General features: G+C 49.3%; 1 protein-coding gene across 2 annotated transcripts; it reads right to left on the bottom strand.

Moving 5' to 3' along the window:
• Positions 1-683: 683 nt before the first annotated feature.
• On the bottom strand, positions 684-3,521 carry LOC109734389 (uncharacterized). Of its 2 annotated transcripts, none has more exons than XM_020293607.4 (6): positions 3,183-3,521; positions 2,732-2,788; positions 1,852-2,081; positions 1,532-1,660; positions 1,364-1,423; positions 684-1,065 (listed from the first exon to the last, which is right to left on the bottom strand). In XM_020293607.4, the coding sequence occupies exons 1-6, from the start codon at positions 3,409-3,411 to the stop codon at positions 895-897; spliced, it is 876 nt and encodes a 291-aa protein (XP_020149196.1). In that variant the 5' UTR covers positions 3,412-3,521; the 3' UTR covers positions 684-894. The 2 variants fall into 2 exon arrangements, with proteins under 2 accessions (XP_020149196.1, XP_020149190.1); XM_020293601.4 differs by having other exon boundaries at positions 1,852-2,093; positions 3,183-3,495.
• Between the last annotated feature and the right edge of the window lie 12,443 nt (positions 3,522-15,964).

Genomic DNA, 15,964 nt, shown 5'->3' with positions numbered 1-15,964 from the left:
GTGCTCTATGTTGGTTAGTCGATTAGGTCTTGTCCCACTTTATAAGGCGGGATCTACAGGATAGTAGAGACAGAACAATCTCCATTCATCCACCTCATATGCTATCCCCTCTGGTACTACCGGACTCGCCCACACCCTATCAGTACCAAGTATCATCAACATCAACATGCTCTCGCTATGCTATCCCCTCTGGTACTTCCGGACTCGCCCACGCCCTATCAGTACTACCGACGGTGTCAAGTATCATCAACATGCTCTCGTTATTCTTTGCCCACATCTATGAAGCTTGGTTGGCCATTCACCATACGTGAAGGCTTCAATGAGGGGTTCCCCACTTTGGACACCCATGCACCCGAACCAGTGGTTGGGGGTCAGGGGTGTTGTTGTTATACCACTGACCCTAAAGTCTCCTAACGAGAACTCCAAAGCTCAAAATATATTCCACTCTTCACAAAATTTTGCACACATTTAGAAGACATAAACATGTTTTCCGTAATAAAAAAAAGAACTAAGTAGTTCTGTTTTCTATTCAACCATGAGCATGTAAGCTCATGCCGAGAATGCCTTCCCCCAACAAATAACTGCAACACGAAGACCAAAAGCAGGCATGAAGAACCAAAGCAACACAAAAATCGTGAGGAGGATACGAGGGTGAAACTTCAACCGTGTCAAAACCCTACAAATTACTCGGGAGTAGCAAACATGTTGCATGCACGATTAGATGTCCACTTTCTAGTTGTCGCCTTTCCTTTCAATTTAATCTCTCAGCTTTCATGAACTACACTTGGATAAAAAAGGAAGGCAAAAGAGAAACAGTAAAACCACAGAAAGCTCCTAAAAATTACAACAACATAGGAAGAAATAACGCGCAAGAAATATTTATGCAGCACCCACTTATTTTTCAGTCTTGCGCCTTTTCTTAGCAGCAGTTTCAAGATTCGGCATTTTCTTAGCAGCAGTTTCAAGATTCGGCATTTTCTTATCAGTAGTTCCATTGTTCGGCCTTGCACCTTCCGTTCCAGAGTTGTGTCTCTGATCTTTGTCCTTGAGACGATTCTGCGACCTCTGTAAGAAACAACCAGTGCAAAGAATGTCAGGATACTGGGTGCCGAAGCACCAAGCAACTTCAAGAACTAAGACCAATACAGGACAAACAAAATTGGACTATTGTGGTTTCTCAAAAAAATGAATATCAGATTATCCGTTCGCCAAAAAAAACGGATTATTCTGTAACCTCCATGATGACATGCTGCTGGAGATCATTTCAGCGCAGTCCAGTCTGCCTTTTAATATGGTGCCTAAAAGCCTTCGATGTGTATTGTGCCTAGATGCTAATACAACTATGGAGGATGTGATCCCATACCTTCTGTCTTCTCCGATTTTGTCGCTGCCTGCCTGAATCCTTCTTGGGCTTTTGTACTTGCTGAACATTTAGCAGGTATAAACAGATTAAATTCCATATGAAATACAAATCCAGATTTAGAAAACATTTCTGTCGCACGAAACCAGTAATTTCAACCAGTGCCAACACCTGGGCAAGAGCTATAGTTCGGGCATGTCGTTCAGCATGTGTCTCTGCCTCTTCCTCCAGCTCACCATCACTGTTGAGCACCATCTTAAGCCTACCTTCTCCCAGTAGTTTCTTTGATCGAGCATGTCTCTAAAATAGACAAAATAAAATGAACAAATGTGGCAACAGTAGCATTCACAAGTGACAGCAAGTAACTCTTATCAATTTTCAACAAAGAGAGGCAACTCTTATCATTGTCTTATATGTACAACAGCAAGCCTTCTTCAGTTGACGTCTAACAGGTGGGAAACATTATAGTAGCTTTCTTCTGAATTACATACCTTTGATTCAAGATGTACCCTGACCATCTCCTCACTTAAGCACATGATTCTGGGACAAAGCTTGCACTTATACACAGATTTGCACTTCAGAATGTAGTTATTGAAATCGACCTCAACAGTGTCATCCTTGTTAACAGCACCTTTGGCAGAATCAGCATCGCCACTTGATGCTTTCTTAACAGGCAAACTGATTGCTTGGTATTGTTCATACACCAGACTGCTGTTCTCATCTGAAAGTAAACCTATAGTTACTAATTAAAGTTGCTTGCAGAGAGTTCGATCATGCTCATATTGAAACATTACATGGTATGTTTAGGTAATGATACTTCACATTGAGGTTGTCTAACTCTATGTTCAATCCTCCAATACCCCACCACAGTATACTGAGACCAAATTCCACACCCTACGGTCATTGACTAGTAAACTTAGATCCCATTGGTAACATCCTAAGGTAACACAGAGCAGTTCTTAGTTGCCAAACAATAAGGTGAAGGCAGTATAGGAAGACAATTGCACTTCTCTTAGCATGAATGTAGTTCTGTGAGATGACATTAAAAGGCTAGTATTCCTAAGTTCAAAAACAAAAGGTCCCTCAAGCCTCAATGACACTAAACAAGCTGGTGAAACATCTGGGAAGGCAAGAAAAAGGGCGATGCTACGGACCACGACAGTAATTAACTCCAAACATCTCGTACAACAGAATATAATATGGAAGACAGAAGTGTCCAGGTATGTAATCACAGACAGTGTTAGCCACTTCACTACAAGAGAGAGCGTAATTTAGCCCAGATGACAGCTTTCTTTGAACCTCCTTTCCATCAAAAAATGCAATCTCTCCTAATCCAAATTGAAGGGGGCATGAAAGCGAAACAAAGAATACCTGCACAAGGACTATCAACATGATGTCCAGAGCTGTCCTCACTTTGGTATCCAGAACCTGATAGACAGGAGCAACCAATGAGAAAAAAGAACACATTACAATATTTGCACATTAATGTATTATAGTGATTCGTGAACCATCAAAACCAACTACGTGCAGCAGATATACCATGCAAGAATATTAAACAGATACTGAGGCTTTGGCCGGACAGAGCAAATTAACAACAGCAAATGATGATTACTCTACTCCGATGGTTTTAATATGACATCACCCTCTAAGAGTTGCATACTCAGTATATGAAGCAATAGTGCAGGTCGAATATATCCATGGAATCAAAGTGAGCATATTCACTAGTACAAACAAATCGGCTACGCATGACGCATGGAGAATGACCTGAACAGCGCATGTAAATGGCACCAATAATAGATAGTAGTAACAAAGAAGAGCTCACCCTCATCTTCGGCCTGCTCCTCTACTTCCTTTTCCTGTTCTTCCCCCGACTCCACCTCCGCTTCATCATCATCTTCTTCTTCTTTTACTTGTTCTTGCTCCCCTTCTACTTCCTCCTCCGAGACCTCTTCTTCCGCGGGGTCACGGTCCGAATCTGACCCCGACGAGGAGGATGACGAGGAGGCGCTATTGTCGCCGTGGTCTTGCCTGAAGAAGCGCCTCTTGATCATCTCGCCCGATGCCGCCGCCGCCGCCTGTTCTCTCGGGTGAGGTGGTTTTGGGGGTTATGCTGGACGAAGCAGAAGACAGCGTCGGAGGGAGGGTTGTGTAGGCGCAGAGAAGCCCAAGCCGTTCGATCTAGGTCATACGCCAGTTCCTCTTTTTGGACCGCCTGGGGTTTCCCTTCCCCGGTTGGGTGTACAGCGCTCTGCTTCCTTCCTGTGTCGTGTTTTTCTACTTGTTTTTCTTTTTTATTATTTATTATTACTATTTTGTTTTGGTTTCTTCTTTTTTTTACAAAAAATGTGTGACCACTTTCAAAATTGGAATGAACCATTTTTAAATGCTTGTACACTTCTAAATATGTATAGGCAGCGTGGCAGTACGGATCAAAATACGAAACAAAGTAAAAAAATAAAACAAAAATTCTAGGCACCTATCTAGGGTAGCAAAGATGTTTCCCCGACAATGTCATAAAAAAAAAAAGATGATTACCTTTGATCTGATTTCGGATGTAACTAATACATTTGTCTTTTCCCCTAAGTAACCCTAAGTATCGAACTCACGGAAATAATTGCTAGTTGAATGTGATTCTTGCAAGATTCTGCCAGCGCTAAGAGTTTCAGTTTTCTGGACCGAACACGTGCATTTTTTTTGAGAGAAAACAATATTAGGAAAAAAAGACAAGGTTTAAGGGCGTCTTCAACAAGGACCCTCAAAACGTTCTCATACATCCACACGTAGCTATCTGGGCGCAGTTTGCCATCCAACATGGTACCCCATCGATCCGCGGAGTAGTTCGGATGTCTGGAAACCCCGCAACCCAGACACAGACCAAGGGGGCTTTGCGTGCGTCCGGGGTGGCGGGCGCCTATCCCACAAACCAGACATAGACCAAGGGGGCTTTGCGCCCGTCCGGACCGCTGCCACATACGCGTCTGCCACCCCGGACCCACCCAAAACCCTCTCTCGTGTCCGCGTCTCTCCCGAGTGAAGTGGTTACTAAGGGAGTCCTGGATTAAGGGGTCCTCGGGCGTCCGGGCTATGTGACGTGGGCCGGACTAATGGGCCATGAAGATACAAGACATGAGACTTTTCACGTGTCCGGATGGGACTCTCCTTGGCGTGGAAGGCAAGCTTGGCGTTCGGATATGAAGATTCCTTCCTCTGTAAACCGACTATGTACAACCCTAGGTCCCTCCGGTGTCTATATAAACCGGAGGGTTTAGTCCGTAGAGGGCAACACAATCATAATCATACAGGCTAGACTTCTAGGGTTTAGCCATTACGATCTCGAGGTAGATCAACTCTTGTAACCCCCATATTCATCCAAGATAATCAAGCAGAAAGTAGGGTATTACCTCCATCAAGAGGGCCCGAACCTGGGTAAAATATCGTGTCCCTGCCTTCTGTTACCTTCGATCATCAGACACACAGTTCGGGACCCCCTACCCGAGATCTGCCGGTTTCGACACCGACATTGGTGCTTTCATTGAGAGTTCCACTGTGCCGTCGACAGAAGGTTCGATGGCTCCACCAGTCATCTACAACAATGCTGCCCTGAGGGAGGTCTTCCTCCCTGGCCAGATCTTTGTGTTCGGCGGCTTCGCACTGCGGGTCAACTCGATTGGCCACCTAGAGCAGATCGACAGCTACGCCCCACGTCATCAGATTAGTTTTGGAAATCTGGATTATGTCGCTGATATCCGAGGAGACTTGATCTTCCAAGGGTTCGCGACCCCAACCTCCGCTCTGGCCTTAGATCCGGAGCGCGTCACCAGGTCCGAAGACGGGATTTCCTAGCCCGCCGGACTCTCTGCGGCTATTGAGCCTAGTATGGGAGAACCGGGGGAAGTAGTATCACCGGCAATCTTCATCAAGCCGGACTCTTCTCCGAACACTGGCCCCGAACCCTCGGAGTCAGCATCGTATGAGCTCGGCCAAGGGGTTTCCTTCCCACCGTACTCCACGGACTTTCCTCCCCCAGGCCAAACCTCGCCTTTAAGCGAGGCTCTGGACTTAATGCGATCCCTCATCATTACAAAGGAGCAACGTCCGAACTACGCCCAACCCGAATTAGGGGTTGAGAGCGGGGAATTTTACGTCCCACCCACCACCCACTTCATAGCCACTGTCGAGGACTTAACCGACATGCTTGATTACGGATCCAAAGACATCGACGGTATGGACGACGATGCCGGAGAAGAACAGGCCCAAAACCCACCGTTTACCGGGCGCTAGACGGCCACCTCTTCGTATGACGTATACATGGTGGATACACCCAAAGAGGGTAACGGCGATAACGAGAACAATCCAGTTGAGGATGAACCTCCTGAGACACAACCAAAGCGCCGACGTCAGCGGCGCCGCTCTAAATCACGTCGTGGAAAAGACAGCAATACCGGCACCGGAGACAACAATACTTCGGATGACGCCGAAGACCAAGAAGACCCCGTCGAGCCAACCTCCGAACAGGACGATCGGGAAGACGGGCAAATTGGCCCTGATGAACAGGCTGTAAACGAAGACTCGGAGGACAGTAATTATCTTCCACTCTCCGAGGATGAGGTGAGCCTCGGCGACGAAGATTTCATCGTGCCTGAGGAACCCCTCGAGCAGGAGCGCTTTAAGCATCGGCTAATAGCCACTATAAGGAGCCTGAAAAAGAAGCAGCAGCAGCTTCAAGCTGATCAAGATCTGCTCAACGACAGATGGACTAATGTCCTGGCAGCCGAGGAATACGGCCTCGCGCGCCCAACCAAGAGTTACCCGATGCGTAAGCTGCTACCTCAATTCGACAACGAGGCGCTGGAGCCCGTACCATCAGCGCGTAATGCGGACGACCGACCACCACGTGGTCGTGACAGAACGACAACTCAAGCCGAACACCAGCCCATACTATCTCGCCGTAAAAATAGAGACGCAACAGCTCGGGGATATACGTATGACCTATGGCAGGACTTGGAAAATAGAGCAGGTCAGATCAGATCGATCTACGGATCGAGGGGACATGCCCCGACGCGCGAGGACGGCTATCTAGCCGGGCGCGACAAGCATAACCACGCCCGGGCCGAAAACCGCAGACGGACTCCATCCGAGCTGCGTCGCGACTTGGCCCGATATAGAGGCGCCGCACACCCCCTCTGCTTCACTGACGAAGTAATGGAGCACAAATTCCCCGAAGGGTTTAAACCCGTGAATAACGAATCCTATGATGGAACAACAGACCCCGCAGTATGGATTGAGGACTTTCTTCTCCATATTCATATGGCCCGCGGTGATGATCTTTATGCCATCAAATACCTCCCGCTAAAGCTCAAGGGACCAGCTCGGCACTGGTTAAATAGCCTGCCGGAAAACTCCATTGGCAGCTGGGAGGACTTGGAAGACGCCTTCCGCAACAACTTCCAGGGTACATACGTCCAACCTCCGGATGCCGACTGTCGTGGTACTAAGACTGACAGTAGAATAGGGGGGGTAGTGTGGAGAGGCAAGATCCTAGCTATGGCGAAGTTGTACACACGAGTTTTACGAGTTCAGGCCCTTCTCAGAAGAAGTAACAGCCCTACGTCTCGGAGCCCGGAGGCGGTCGACTGGATTATGTGTATGTGTGTTTACAGGGGTGCGAACCCTTGTGCATGTGGTGGGGTGGCTTATATAAAGTGCGCCAGGACCCCAGCCAGCCCACGTTACAAGGGATTTAAGATACATCAAGAGAGGGGCGTTACTGGTAACGCTAGTAATAAAGAGACATAATGATCATTAAAGCTATGGTGTAACGTCCGACCGTTGCAGTGTAGAGTGGCCTTAGATCTTCTGGCGGTCGAGTGACGGTATCCATGGTCGAGTGACTTCAAGTCTTCTGAGTGGAATGCTCCATGGTCGAGTGGGTGGTGATCCCTCTTCGAATGCTTCTGGTTTTAGGGTGATGTCCTTGGGTAGGGCATCTAGGTCAGGCCTATGACCCTACCCTAGGTCCATAGCTTCATCATTAGCCCCCGAATGGATCAGGATTTGAGTGGAGAAGGAGTTGGAAATACTTCTGACTCACTTTTTCGCGCTTCGGACGCGTCTTGTTCGGATCGACGGACTAGCCTGACGACACCAACTTCTTTTTCAGTCGCCATGGTCCATTCCTAGTTTTGTCGAGTGAACTTTTGCTGAAAGAACTTTGAGTGTTGATATGGAGAAGATCTTCTGTCTAACAGGTTGTTCTGCTATCCGCGGATCTCGCGGGATTCGAATTTTGGGAAGCGCGCGGCGCGGAGGAGGCCGCAGTAATCGGGCTGGATAAGGCAGGGTCTCCTCGATTTCCGCGTCGCCTTTTTCGCCATGTATCATGCGCGCGACTGTTGCGGGATTTGATAAGATCGTCTGGGCCTACAGGTCAGTCACTCGGAAGCAACCTCATATAAGGCGCCGGACTGGGGTTTTTTGAACAGTGCGTCTTCATTCTTCTTCCTTCCTCTCAGTTTTCTCCACTGCGTCCGTTCCTGCTCCAGCGCCGCCGTTCCGTTTGAGCTCCGTCCGCTGCGATGGGGAAAGAGAAGACGGAGGCCCTGGAGCACGTGAAGAAGACGACGGTGAAGGCGAAGGGGAAGAAGACCAGCCGGGGCGGATCCTCGTCGAGGTCCGGTCTGCCGCGCGGCTGGATCCAGGGCGACTGGATCCGGTCAACGATCCGCCAGGACGACATCGGCGATCTGGCGGAGGAGGGACTGATTCCCCACGGATCTGCGCGGCTCCCGGGGAATGAGACTGAGCCTCGGCCGTAAGAGGGTGAGTGCGTCCTCCTCGCCACCCACATCGACCGCGGGTTTTCTTTGCCTCCGCACCCTTTTTTTCGAGCTTTCTTGAACTTCTTTGGGGCACAACTTCACCACTTTTCCCCCAACACCATCGTGTATCTTGCTGCTTTCGTGTCGATGTGCAAAAATTTCTTGGGTTGTCGACCGCACTGGGGCCTCTTCAAGCACATTTTCACGTGTCGCTCCTAGTCGGTCAAAAAGGCCAATCCGAGTGACGAGAAGACAAAAGTAATTCAGATATGTGGGGGTCTTGGAATTCAAATGAGGGGCAAGAGCTCTTTCCCAGCCATAATCCTTCCCGAGTCAGTCCGAGGGTGGCAGTCGACCTGGTTTTACTGCAAGGACCAGCCGACTCCAGGACAGTCGACTGGACTTCCTCCCTTTTCCATGGCTCGCGTGGAGAAGCCCTCCGCCTTGAAAGTGACCCCGGGGGAGAAAGCGGAGGTGAAGGTGCTGGTTGAGCGAGTGGTCTACCTCATCCGCGAGGGCGTGACCGGTATGGATCTGCTGGAAGTCTTCCTCAGACGACGTATTCCGCCACTTCAAGCCCGTGACCATCTGATGTGGATGTATTGGGGCATTGAAGATTCCACTCGGGTGCATCCAGAAGAAGTCGACGAGGACACGGTGGAGAAGTGGTTGAGGGGTATCACTGGCAACAAAGACAACCCCGGAGGTGCCAGGAGAATCCCACCACTCGACCAATCCTACGAACCAGACAAGGTCCAATTCTGAATTACCGAGTGTACCTTGATTTATCATGCAATTGTTTATGGCCCCTTGACTAATTTTGTCCTGCTTGTTTTCTTCCAGGCCCTTACTGAGATGTATTCGATGCCCAACGGCGAGCAGGAGCAGGACCCGGAAGGGGAGGCAAGCGGAGGTGAAAGCGGCGAGTGGCATTCTGACGTCGAAGGGGACGAGGAGAGCGACGACCCGAGTGATGAAGAAGAGGTCGACTCACCTCCCCGCAGGGAAAGGCGGTCCAAGCTCACCCATGATCCGGCAAGCGCCCGCGACAAGGCGATCGTTTAGACCGGGCAGTCGTCAAAGCGTCCTCGGAGATCGTCTCCGGCGCCGACTGAAAAGGCCCCGAAGCAGTCCAAGGTTGCAGTGCAGAAGACCCGGAAAGCGCTGCCCAGAATCAAAATTGACATCCCTGTTGCCTCTGCGTGAGTGTCCTGTCTTCATTTTACCCGAAGTTTTGTGCTGTCCATTTTTCCTTGATTTGACCGAATGAATCTTGAAACTAGCAGTGCCGCTACCTCTGGGACTTCTGCTTATAAAAACAAGGATGAGGACATGGAAGATGTGGTCACCTCCAACCCAGGTATAATCTTTGTGATCTTGTCTTACCTTTGTCGATTGAACTGTGATATAATCAATCGGGGATGAAATTTCGATGACTGATCTTTTTACAGCTCCTCTCAACGTCATTGACCTCCCCGATGACGACGAGGACGAGCCACAGAGGCCCTTGGGGAGAAGAAACAGGAAAACGTCCGCTGGCAAGACGCCTCAGTCGACGCCGGTGGCGGAACCGGTAATTCAGGATGCCGGCGATGCCAATCGGACTTCTATCTCCTTCGCTATACCGCTGTCGAGTGCTCAGCCTTCAGCGTCTGCCGCACAGGCTCCCGCCGATCCACCATCACTTTTTGCTACACATTACGTCCCAGAGGACCAGGTGGGTGCTGCAAAAGAGGCTTTACGCCAGGCAGGCATTATGATGGAGAAAATGAAGATGGCGCGGGAAGCCAGCCAAGCTGCTTATGATGCCAGCTCCGCTCTCCAGAGCAACGTCCAGGTTAGTAGGCCGTCGACTAACTCTTTTGGCTTGTTCTGTTAGGATATGGTACCTGAAAACTTTCTTTCCAAGAATCTTTTCATCTGTTTGTGCTTCGCATCTGTACACCACTGGGTGTTTTGATTTGCCACTGAGCAAACTCTCACTTTGAGCTGACTATGTTGTTGTCGATTGAATCTTTGAACCAGTGGGGGCACGCTGAGTGCACCCAGTGGGTGTAGTCCCCGAGACCATAGTTGACTGCGGGCAGTCGACTGTGGTCTGAGAATCGGATTTTTCCACTCGGTCTGGATATTCCACGTCGAGTGGAAACTGAATCAGTGGGGGCACGCTAAGTGCACCCACTGGGTGTAGTCCCCGAGACCGTGGTCGACTGCGGGCAGTCGACTATGGTCTTAGTTTTTCTTCTCTCTCTTTTTTTCCTGGATATTCCACGTCGAGTGGAAACTGAATCAGTGGGGGCACGCTAAGTACACCCACTGGGTGTAGTCCCCGAGACCGTGGTTGACTGCGGGCAGTCGACTACGGTCTGAAAACAACTTGAATTTGTCGAACTATTGTTCTGAAGTAATTGATCTTTCCATCTGTCGATTGACTGTCCTTTGATCACAGAAATCTTGTGAACTCGGAGTTCGTTTTGCTGAATTGGAGAAAATACAGATTCAACTCAACCTCGATCTGGAACTGGCCAAGACAAATCTGCAGAAGGCCAAGGATGAAGCTGCTGGTAAGAGAAAGCTTGCCGACTGGTTTGTCTTTGTACCAGGTTCTATTCTACTTTTTCTGAACCGAGCGCTGTTTCCTTCAGAGAAAATGAACCAAGCTTTGGCGAAGAAGGACCAAGATCTTGCGGCCGCCCAGAAAGCAGCTGACGAGAAAACTGCACTCACTGAACAGAAGCTAGCTTCAATCGGCAAGCTGGAGGAAGAAAACGCCAAGCTGAAAACTGCCCTTGATGAAGCCAATAAGGAGGCAACCCGTCCGGATAAGAACAACCTGAACGATAAAATGGAAGGCATTGCTCACAAGAGGGATGATCTGGAGAATTATCTGGGAGGTCTTGCCAAGAAGCTGTTCGTCATGCTTGAAGGTATTTTCTTTGAACCGACTGACTTGTCATTGTTGACTCGATATACAACCGCTGACTCATCTTTGAATTGTACGTGTAGAATTTTGCCAGAACTTCTAGGAAGAGACTGGGCGAGTTGAGACAAGCTCGGACCCCATTCATTCTCCGGTGAAGGACGAGGCTGCCATGAATGTACCCCGATTGGAATCTCGTGTTGCTGGCGTTGTTGATTATCTTGCTCGACTGAAGGTCGCGATGTCGCGGATCGACACGGCACTCTGGCCAGGGGCAACACTCCAGAATGACCACGAGTCTCTGATGACTCGACTTAATGAGATTCCTGGTCGAGTGCAAGAATGAAAGAAGTCTTCTGCCCGGTGTGGTGCTGATGTGGCCCTGTCTTTGGTTCGTGTCCACTACAAGGAAGCACAAGAAGAGAAGCTGGCAGCGATCAAGGTTGCCAACACCAAGAAGCATGACTTCCAATCCTTCATGGAGACCTTCATTGCTGCCGCCACTCGGATTGCCGATGGAATTGACTTGGACGAATTCGTCGAGCCTGCTAGCCCTCCTCCCGCGGAGTGATCAAACTTGTATGCTCCACCTTAAATTTGCCTCGGGATGCCGAGTGATTTTTGTAACCATTAAACTCCTTCGGGCTTGATGCCCGAGTACTTTAATCCGCGGTCAGAACCTTAGGATTCATCTGGATTTGGTTTATCTTGAATATGCTTGTGCTTGCCTTCAAGTAGAATTTATTCTTTACTCGGAACATTTTTGTACTTGAGATGCAGCTCTGAGGAGGAGGTTCCAGTCGACCTGCACCTCATCGTCCTTGCGGATCGGGATGGAGTGCACGCTGTATTTGTGGCGCAGCACCGAAGGAGAAGGTTGCAGTCGACCCGCACCTCGTCGTCCTTGCGGATCGGGATGGAGTGCACGTTGTACTTGTGGCGCAGCTCCGAAGGGGAAGGTTGCAGTCGACTTGCACCTCGTCGTCCTTGTGGATCGGGATGGAACGCACGTTGTACTCGTGGCGCAGCTCCAAAGGAGAAGGTTGCAGTCGACCTGCACCTCGTCGTCCTTGCAGATATGGGCGTGTTACAAACTTAGGCGAGTACTTGACTGCAGCTAAGCCCCCGAGTGGGAGGGTTGCTCTCCACTCGGTAGGATTTTTTAAACTTAGGCGAGTACTTGACTGCAGCTAAGCCCCCGAGTGGAAGGGTCGCTCTCCACTCGGTAGGATTTTTTAAACTTAGGCGAGTACTTGACTGCAGCTAAGCCCCCGAGTGGGAGGGTCGCTCTCCACTCGGTAGGATTTTTTAAACTTAGGCGAGTACTTGACTGCAGCTAAGCCCCCGAGTGGGAGGGTCGCTCTCCACTCTGTATGATTTTTTAAACTTAGGCGAGTACTTGACTACAGCTAAGCCCCCGAGTGGGAGGGTTGCTCTCCACTCGGTAGGATTTTTTAAACTTAGGCGAGTACTTGACTGCAGCTAAGCCCCCGAGTGGGAGGGTCGCTCTCCACTCGGTAGGATTTTTTAAACTTAGGTGAGTACTTGACTGCAGCTAAGCCCCCGAGTGGGAGGGTCGCGCTCCACTCGGTAGGATTTTTTAAACTTAGGCGAGTACTTGACTGCAGCTAAGCCCCCGAGTGGGAGGGTCGCTCTCCACTCGGTAGGATTTTTTAAACTTAAGCGAGTACTTGACTGCGGCTAAGCCCCCGAGTGGGAGGGTCGCTCTCCACTTGATAGGATTTTTTAAACTTAGGCGAGTACTTGACTGCAGCTAAGCCCCCGAGTGGGAGGGTCCCTCTCCATTCGGTAGGATTTTTTAAACTTAGGCGAGTACTTGACTGCAGCTAAGCCCCCGAGTGGGAGGGTCGCTCTCCACTCGGTAGGATTTTTTAAACTTAGGCGAGTACTTGACTGCAGCTAAGCCCCCGAGTGGGAGGCTTGCTCACAACTCGGTAGGATTTTTTAAACTTAGGCGAAACGGATTCGCAGCTAAGCCCCCGAGTGAGAGGCTTGCTCACTACTCGGTAGGATTTTTTAAACTTAGGCGAAACGGATTCGCAGCTAAGCCCCCGAGTGAGAGGCTTGCTCACCACTCGGTAGGATTTTATAAACTTAGGCGAAACGGATTCGCAGCTAAGTCACCCACTGGGGGATTTTAGATGCATGTATAAGCAGCGACAATCATTCTTAGAAGACTGTAAAACTCTTGTCTCTAATAAACAAACTACAAATGTATTTCTTATTACAACTCAACAGAATGAGCTCTTAAGTATAAAAGGGGCGGAGCAGCTCCGCATTCCAAGCCCGTGGCTCGTCTTTCTGATGTTCGACATTGTAAAGATGATACGCCCCATTGCGAAGCACCCTGGTAACAATGAAGGGACCTTCCCAGGCAGGGGCGAGCTTGTGTGGTTTCTGCTGATCCACTCGAAGAACCAAGTCTCCCTCTTGAAACGCTCGACCTCTCACGTTTCTGGCGTGGAATCGGCGCAAGTCTTGCTGATAAATGGTCGATCGGATTAAAGCCATCTCTCTTTCCTCTTCTAGGAGATCAACTACGTCTTGTCGGGCCTGTTCCGCTTCATCTTCAGAGAAAAGCTCGATTCGGGGTGCGTTGTGAAGCAAGTCACTCGGTAGAACAGCTTCAGCTCCATAGACCAAGAAGAATGGAGTTCGGCCAGTCGACCGATTGGGAGTTGTCCTCAATCCCCAAAGAACTGAAGGAAGTTCATCGACCCAGGCGCCTGCTACATGCTTGAGATCACGCATCAATCAGGGTTTTAGTCCTTTGAGAATCAAGCCATTTGCTCTTTCTGCTTGTCCATTCGACTGGGGGTGGGCGACTGAAGCATAGTCGACTTGAGTGCCTTGGGAAGCACAAAAGGCTCTGAACTCATCAGAATCAAAGTCCGATCCGCTGTCATTGATGATGCTGTGCGGAACCCCATATCTGAATGTCAACTCTCTAATGAAGCTGACGACAGTACTGGCTTCAAGATTCTTGATAGGCTTGGCTTCAATCCATTTGGTAAACTTGTCGACTGCTACAAGCACATGAGTGAAGCCGCTCCTACCAGTCCTCAGGGGTCCAACCATATCTAACCCCCAAACAGCAAAAGGCCAGACGAGTGGAATGGTCTTCAGGGCTAATGTAGGCTTGTGGGACATGTTGGAGTAAAACTGGTAGCCTTCACATTTGTCGACTATATCTTTGGCCATTTCATTTGCTCGTGGCCAATAAAATCCAGCTCGGTATACTTTGGCCACAATGGTCCGAGAGGACGCATGGTGGCCACAGGTCCCCGAGTGGATGTCATTGAGGATCACTCGACCTTCTTCTGGTGTTATGCATTTCTGGCTGACTCCAGTCACACTTTCACTGAACAGCTGTCCTCTTATCACAGTAAAGGCTTTGGATCAATGAACGATCTGTCGGGCCTCCTCTTCATCCTCTGGGAGTTCCTTCCTAAGGATATACGCAATGTATGGTACTGTCCAGTCGGGAGTTATGACCAAAACTTCCATGATTAAGTTGACCACGGCTGGGACCTCGACTTCAGTCGGATCTGTGGCACTTTTAGGCTGCGGGGGCTCTTCAGTGAAAGGATCTTCTTGAACTGAAGGTGTATGAATGTGTTCCAAAAACACATTGATGGGAATGGCTTCCCTCTTGGAACCTATCTTTGCCAAATCATCGGCTACTTGATTTTTCAGTCGGGGTATATGATGGAGCTCTAACCCCTCAAACTTCTTTTCCAACTTCCTCACTGCATTACAGTAACCAGTCATAGCTGGGCTTCTGACGTCCCACACCTTCATCACTTGATTGACTACCAAATCTGAGTCACCGTAGACCATGAGGCGACGGACGCCGAGTGAAATGGCCATACGTAAACCATATAAGAGTGCTTCATATTCAGCTTCGTTATTGGAGGAATCAAAGTGAATCTGGAGAACATATCTGAGCTTCTCTCCTCGGGGGGATACCAGTACCACCCCAGCACCGGAACCATTTCAGCATCTTGGAGCCATCAAAGAACATGGTCCAGTGCTCCGAGTGGACTTGAGTCGGCAGCTACTGTTCGATCCACTCGGCAAGGAAATCTACTATTGCTTGGGACTTGATAGCTTTCTTTGCCTCAAACTTGATATCCAAGGGAAGGAGTTCAATCGCCCACTTTGCCACTCGACCAGTTGCATCTCTGTTGTTCAAAATCTCTGATAATGGAGCGTCGCTGACGACTGTAATGGAGTGGTCAGAGAAATAGTGTGCAACCTTCTTCGTGGTCATATAAATCCCATAGACAAGCTTCTGATAATGTGGATATCTTTGCTTAGATGGAGTCAGAACTTCAGAAACATAATATACGGGGCGCTGAACTTTATAAGCTTTTCTTTCTTCTTCCCGCTCGACCGTAAGTACTGTACTGACAACTTGTCCAGTGGCTGCAATGTAAAGCAGTAAAGGCTCTTTGCTGATTGGGGCAGCAAGCACCAACTGGGTGGACAGCAGGGCTTTGAGCTCTTCAAACGCTGCATCAGCTTCAGGAGTCCACTCGAACCTATCAGACTTCTTCATCAGTCGGTAAAGAGGCAATGCCTTTTCATCGAGGCAAGAAATGAATCGACTTAAGGCGGCCAAACAACCAGTAAGCTTCTGGACATCGTGCACACGCACAGGGCGTTTCATCCGGAGTATAGCACCAACTTTCTCTGGGTTAGCGTCGATCCCTCGTTCGGAAACGAGGAAACTGAGTAATTTTCCGCCGGGAACTCCGAATGTGCACTTTGATGGATTAAGCTTGATATCATACCTTCTGAGGTTGGCAAAAGTTTCAGCAAGGTCAGCCAGCAGGTCAGAAC

Source organism: Aegilops tauschii, chromosome 1, assembly GCF_002575655.3.
Source record: "Aegilops tauschii subsp. strangulata cultivar AL8/78 chromosome 1, Aet v6.0, whole genome shotgun sequence".
In the NCBI taxonomy this organism is placed as follows: domain Eukaryota; kingdom Viridiplantae; phylum Streptophyta; class Magnoliopsida; order Poales; family Poaceae; genus Aegilops; species Aegilops tauschii.
The sequence above is the reverse complement of the archived record's forward strand: the minus strand, read 5'-3'. Positions and strand labels throughout refer to the sequence as shown.

Excerpts from the sequence above, each read along its gene's own strand:
- LOC109734389 (XM_020293601.4), bottom strand. The coding sequence starts at position 3,411 with ATGATCAAGAGGCGCTTCTTCAGGCAAGACCACGGCGACAATAGCGCC. Across the intron at positions 2,789-3,182 it reads GGAGCAGGCCGAAGATGAGG|GTTCTGGATACCAAAGTGAG; the intron begins GTGAGCTCTTCT and ends CCTGTCTATCAG. Across the intron at positions 2,094-2,731 it reads TGTTGATAGTCCTTGTGCAG|GTTTACTTTCAGATGAGAAC; the intron begins GTATTCTTTGTT and ends TAGTAACTATAG.